This window comes from Bolinopsis microptera, chromosome 8 (genome assembly GCF_026151205.1).
Source record: "Bolinopsis microptera isolate Bmic1 chromosome 8, MBARI_Bmic_1.0, whole genome shotgun sequence".
NCBI lineage: Eukaryota > Metazoa > Ctenophora > Tentaculata > Lobata > Bolinopsidae > Bolinopsis > Bolinopsis microptera.
This window is the reverse complement of record NC_087079.1, coordinates 7779171-7785538: the sequence shown is the minus strand read 5'-3', so window position 1 is coordinate 7785538 and position 6368 is coordinate 7779171. Positions and strand designations below refer to the sequence as shown.

The following is a 6368-nucleotide window of genomic DNA, read 5'->3' as shown; positions in this document are numbered from 1 at the left end:
ACCCAGGAGGAGGACTCAGGACGAGGAGGAGAACGACTGAGGAGGACTGAGGAGGAGGAGGAGAAGGAGGAGGAGGAGGAGGAGGAGGAGGAGGAGGAGGAGGAGGAGGAGGAGGAGGAGGAGGAGGAGGAGGAGGAGGAGGAGGAGGAGGAGGAGGAGGAGGAGGAGGCTCCAAAAGCTGTGTCTCCAATGTCTCCAATGCCCCTAATATCCATTTTATGTCCCTATAATGTCCCCAATGTCTCCAATGTCCCCAATGTCCCAAATGTCTCCAAAAGCTGTGTCTCTAATGTCCCCAGTGTCCCCAATGTCCCCAATGTCTCCAATGTCTCCAAAAGCTGTGTCTCCAATGTCTCCAATGTCTCCAATGTCTTTGTCTTTTTCGAAAAGATAAGGTGCGGGAGACATTGGAGACATGTCACCCCCCCCCTCCCCCCCCTTATGTCAACCTGTGGTAAGAAAGTGGTAGGGGAGGATAGGAAGTCTGGGCAACAAATTGCTGTCGCAGAGCACAGACAGGAAACGAAAAAGCAGAAGAACTAACTGCTGATGGAATTTCATACGATTCGTTGATTTTTTGTAAAAATTGAACTTACATTTTATAAAATTGCGATATTCTTCAACGGTTGAAAAATTCCGAATCTTATGGTTAAGTAAGAATTTTCATTGTATCTTATCGAAAGTGAGTGAGAGAAACACTTGTGGCAATTTTATTTACTGATCCTCTTATTTGTAAAGCTATCCTCAATACATTCAATTACAAAGTGTGATAACCGTTAAAACAGGGGTCGAATTCACAAAAATAACGTAAACCGTTGATTTAAAGCAATCGCCGCTCCTGTCTCTTGATTGCTGATGATGATCAGGAACGCATGACGTATAAATATCATCACGACGATTATTGGTCACTCGAAATCGACCCGTTAAGAATGCAGTGTAAGTGCGGTGGTTTTTTCTGTGCATTTGTTACCTGTTACTAATTAATCCACAGGATCAAAATGTTTATTGTATCGATAAAAATGGATTTTAAGGCATAAGGAAGCATTGTTGAGTTCTGAAACCAAGTTTAATCGATTTCTCGTGCAATTTTAGGTCAGGAGTGGTCATCAAAATAAATTTTGAACAAAGTCGATATTTTGGTAAATTTCTAGCTTTCTGTCAGAAAATAAATCTTCGTTCTATTAGGGGTAATTGGATGTAACTACAGTACAGCTGTACTTACACCCACTTTCACAAGCATGCAAGCTCACCTGGTCCAAAGAGCGGGAAACGGAGAACGAGCTCTGGTGACGTCATAGTCACGTGACCTCAGGCTCATAATCACGTGACCTCAGACCCAATCAATTGGGTTCTGGCCTGTTCAGCCCCCTGTCACCCGATCTTGAGGTGACGTACGACAACTCGTTAACCCAATCGATGTCTGGAAGGCTGCAAATTTTCACATGCCAAACTCACAACGGTTTTTCGGAGTTGTGCGAGATGACGACACATAGAGGCCGCAGAATTATGAGGACTACCAGATCCTGGTGGAACCTAAGCGATCCATGATATCACGACAGGCCCTATATATCCGATTAGTCATACTTTATAATATAATGGTTAAAAACAAAGTAAAAAGATTTTTCGATGGCCGGCATTCGCAACCGCGAAACGTTTTGAGTACGACAAACGTTGTAGCGCGATGCGTTACTGTGCAGCGCCGCGCACTCAATGAGGCTTCTCACCGCGACAGATCGGCGAGATGAGCTACTGTGCCGCGCCGAGCTGCGATGAATTGACATCGTCAATTAAGACAAACGATGACACCACCACTACTAGCCTTCACCTAACCATGTGCTTTCGCGCCGCTGCGGGCGCGCTTGTTTCACAAATCAAGAAAAGGCGCTACTGCAAGCGCAAGGGCATTGGATAGAGTAACCACCAGCCCTTAATTGATAAGTCCATGGGTGATGGGTGATGGGATAAAGTAAGATTTGTAATTTCATATTGCCCATCACCTATCACCTATGTTAATTTGCATATACTGCTTCTAGTTACACGCTAGCGATCTCAGCTCAGGGAAGGGATATCATAATAAATATAAGTTGGAGGACTTCGCCGCTTTGAAGCGCCGCGCAAACTAGCATTCTTGCTTCGCATCGAAGCAAGAATCGACCATCGTCAATCGCGCTCCTTTGGTTCACGTGACTTTGGTTTTTTTGGTTTTGCAGCCGTACAAAACGGTTTTACATAAACCCTAATCCCAACCCTAACCCTAACCATAACCCCGAAGCTATCCATAATCTTTATCACAACCCTAACCTTACTGGGCCGCGCTCAGCCTGTCATTCCGCCAAATCTTAATTTAATGAACATAATAGCCTGGGGTCCTCAGGTAACCCTAACCCTAACCCGAGCCCTAAATAATCGAATTCACGTTTTACTAGCCTGTCACGTGACCAAAACGGTTTATTGCCTATAACTCTCCAGGGAAGCATTTTAACCCTACGTCATGGGGGGTGATTCGGAATCAGCGTCCAAAAATACACCGATCCAGATCACTTTCATGCCTAAAGGGCCATTTCACAAGAATTTTCTTAAAATTTGGGCAAGCGATTTAGTAGGAGCGGTTTATTTTATTGCTACACACTAAAAGTTGTTCACATATTACGTAATCACTTTTGGGCCAATTTTTGACCCCCTCCCTCCTCTGTTATCATTTTAACTCATAACTATTGTGTAAAAATTACACTATAACTAGCGTAATCATTTGGAACCCCTCTACGTAATATGTGAATTTACCCTTACAAGTACAGTTTGGCAATCTAATAAATCGCTGCATCGGACACAAAAAATATAATACAAAAATATGATACAAAAATATTCAGTATCTGCTTCGAAATATAAGCGAGGTTTGATTGACAATGTCAATCCATTGAGATCGTTGCTCTGTGAAGCAGAGCAACGATCGAAGCAAGAATGCTAGTTTGCGCGGCGCGTCGAAGCGTCGAAGTCCTCCAAAAGCGAGGTTCAAGACGATTAGTCAAATGCAAAATGTTCATGTTTTGCTGTACATGTGTGCGTTTTAAACTTGGTAAATTTTATAATTTATAAATTATACAAATCTTAAAGTATTAACTAATGAGACACAGGTTTGCTGTACTAAGGACTACGAACCCCCTTTTATTTAGCCCTCCCTATTGGAGCAAGGAGTATGTTATTGCTCAATTGAGGGAACGGTTAATAATTAGTTTAATTATTAGCTAACTTAGATTTAATAATGATAAAATGTAACAGTCTTTTACTTAGCCCACAATCATATAAAAGGTTGTTGCATCTACTGAAGCAATAACTATACAATTATCTATTTCCTGACTCCTACAGCATAATCTGTTGGGACTGCAACAAATATTTTGTTGTGTGCGTGGTTACTCTACCAGTCATTGCTTTAAGTTATTTTAAGACTCATTATTTACCAGTTTTTACATTTTTATCGGGAGTCAATGATATTGTGTACTCTTTTAATTGTCTCTTTCGCCAGAAAATGTTACATTTTTGATCTGAAGCTGTACCAAAGACGCAAGTCATGTTTCACAGATCGATGAAAGTTATCTCCCAGAATCCTTGTTTCAGACAGCATGTAATAAAAAGGTTTGGCCTTTTTGGCAGAAGTAATTTCCTTCAAGCACAATGGGATAGTGCCCATATATCTTGTGAGGGAATAAGGAAGGAAATTGAAACTTCTGGTATCGATGAAAGTTTAATTGCAAAACTTGACAAAATTTCTAATGAAATTTGTATAGTTGCTGATGCATGCAACTTCATCACATCATTTCATTCGTGTAATGATGTTGCCAATGCTGCTGAGGAGGTTTATATGCAATCTATATCTTATGTAGAAACTTTGAATACTGATAAAACACTTTATCTGAAGATCAAGGCATTGAAAGAAAGTTCTATGTGGCAATTGTTAGATCAGGACACTAAACATGCAACTAACATGTTTATTGATGAGTTTGAGAAATCGGGGACACATTTGAATGGTGAAAAGAGGAACATCTTTGTAGAAACCAATAATGAAATTTTTAAAGCTGGAAGCAATTTCGTTGAAGCTGCACATCAGCCTACAAGTGTTTCCATCACAAAGTGTCCAACACCATTATTAAATCTGATTCGTGGCAGTTCTCCTTTAATAACTTTATCTGAGGCTGACCTTAATAGTCGCTATGATGATGTACGAGAAGCCAGCTGGAAACTTTATCATCGGTTTGATAAATCAAGGGAAGGAAAATTGTGCGCATTACTAAATCAGCGTCAGAGACTCTCTTCCCTATCAGGTTTTGAAAACCATTGTGAAAGGGAAATCAAGGGTTCAACGGCCAAATCTCCAGTTGTTGTCCAAGATTTTCTTAATGAGCTGAACCACCAGCTTAAAGATTCTGTTGACTTTGAAATTGACTTATTCAGAAAATCAAAGCGAACTAGAGATCCTGTCGGAATATGGGACATCAGTTACTATGCAGTTGAAAGTCGCTGCAAATTTATGCAGAAATATGCAATCTTTCAGAGTAATCTCAATTTGACGGTGGTTATGGAAGCAATAAATAAATTGTCACTGGATATGTTTGATGTGGAACTTGTTTGTGAACCAATCAAAACTGATGAAGTATGGCATGCAGATGTTCTCAAATATTCTGTCCGTACTCAATGTGGTCAAACATTGGGCACCATATATTGTGACTTCTACAGAAGGCCTGGAAAAGACAAGCAAATCTGTTTGCACACAATTCAGTGTGGCACATTGACTCAGATACCGATTGTGGTTCTTGTTTGTAATTTTAATAAAGATGGCTGCATTCAAACCAGCAATGTTAATCTGTTGTTCCATGAGTACGGTCATGCTCTACATGCTGTGTTGGGCAGAACTCGGTATCAGCATGTCAGCGGCACAAGATGCCCAACAGACTTTGCAGAAATCCCTAGTATTTTACTAGATTCCATGATTAATCAAAGTAGCATCATGACGGAACTGTTTAACAGGGATGAACTCAAAGACAAAAGTTTACCAAGTATTTCAATATCTGACTGTTACAATGCAACTGAAACACAGGTACAGTTGTACTATGCAATGTTGGACCAACTGTTGCACAGTTCTGATGTCAAAGACACATGCAAGATAGCATCAATTGCTCAAAAGAAGTATTTGAATCAGTTTGAAATTCCTTCTTCCACTGCGTGGCATCAGCGATTTGCTCATTTATATTTCTATGGTGGAAGATATTACTCTTACTTATGGGCTCAGGCTATTGTTAATATTATCATTGAGAGACATGATTTGAAAAACACAGTTCAATATTCCCCCGAGATTAAAGCCTTGTTTGAGCAGGGTGGCTCAAAAGATTGTTCTTATCAGATAGAAAGTTTGTTGGGGGAGTCATTGTCAATTGACAAAATGGTCGCCTCATTGGTTAAGCCCTTATCCTCATTCAATACATTGATTGAATCTGCCGGTGCTTGAGCTTGATTTGATTAAATTCGTGAGAAATCAAATTCGATAGAAATCAAATTCGATAGAAATCAAATTCGATAGAAATCAAATTCGTTAAAAATCAATCATCATTGATTGGTATTTAAGTATTTGATGTATAAATTAATAAGTTTTTATTTTACCATCCATCCGATTGGTTCAGGCCCATTTTATATTTATACCGAATTTATAAATGGAAACTCTTTGAACCTAAGCGTTAATATACTATTATATAATATACTTATATTAATAAGACTTACAATTAACTTTGCTAATAATTTATCAATCAAGTTTTATCATATCAAACATCATAAAGTAGAGTTAAACAAATTAAAAGACAAAGTAAACTCAATTAATTAATAATTTGTCTTCTGTTGCTTCTATTGTTGTAACCAACTCATTAATATTAAAGTAAACATTACAGCTAGCTGACCATGTAGCCTGCATGGTGGAATCAAGATGTGAAAGAGCACTTCGAAACCTCAAGTCATAGACCTGTGATGTGAATGGCAGATCAGTCAGATAGTCCGACTGAGGACCAGGTACAGGTTACTTTAATTAATTACTTTGCTTAATTTTCAGTAAATTTAATTACTTTAATTACTTTTCATTGATTTACTGCTAAGTAAATTTTAATACTCTTATATCATCATCTTGTATGATCATCATCTACTCAATTTCCAAGATTTTTTAATTTAGATATAAATAAATACATATATTCTAACAGCTAAATATTCTAATTATATCTATAAATATATTTATCCTTCAGATTTTAGAACATTTCAGAAGCTTCCTTAGATCTTTCATTACATCTGGGCAATAAATTCATATCCACTAGACTCTTTTAGTGATTCATCAATCC

General features: G+C 38.6%; 2 protein-coding genes across 9 annotated transcripts in view; both read left to right on the top strand.

Moving 5' to 3' along the window:
* The first annotated feature begins 3524 nt into the window (after nt 1-3524).
* Nucleotides 3525-5772, top strand: LOC134819491 (mitochondrial intermediate peptidase-like). The gene has a single exon (XM_063829447.1). It carries the CDS (start codon nt 3566-3568, stop codon nt 5495-5497), a length of 1932 nt encoding a protein of 643 aa, XP_063685517.1. The 5' UTR covers nt 3525-3565; the 3' UTR covers nt 5498-5772.
* Nucleotides 5773-5913: 141 nt separating this feature from the next.
* LOC134819527 (inactive phospholipase C-like protein 2) overlaps nt 5914-6368 on the top strand; it is a 101420-nt gene continuing 100965 nt past the window's right edge. For 4 of the 8 annotated variants that reach the window (XM_063829513.1, XM_063829511.1, XM_063829509.1 and 1 more), the window contains exon 1: nt 5914-6048. In XM_063829513.1, the coding sequence (XP_063685583.1) occupies nt 6013-6048 (36 nt within the window). In that variant the 5' untranslated portion in view covers nt 5914-6012. Of the gene's footprint in view, nt 6055-6368 lie in introns of all 8 variants that reach the window. The other 4 variants (XM_063829512.1, XM_063829510.1, XM_063829507.1 and 1 more) reach the window with 1 other exon arrangement.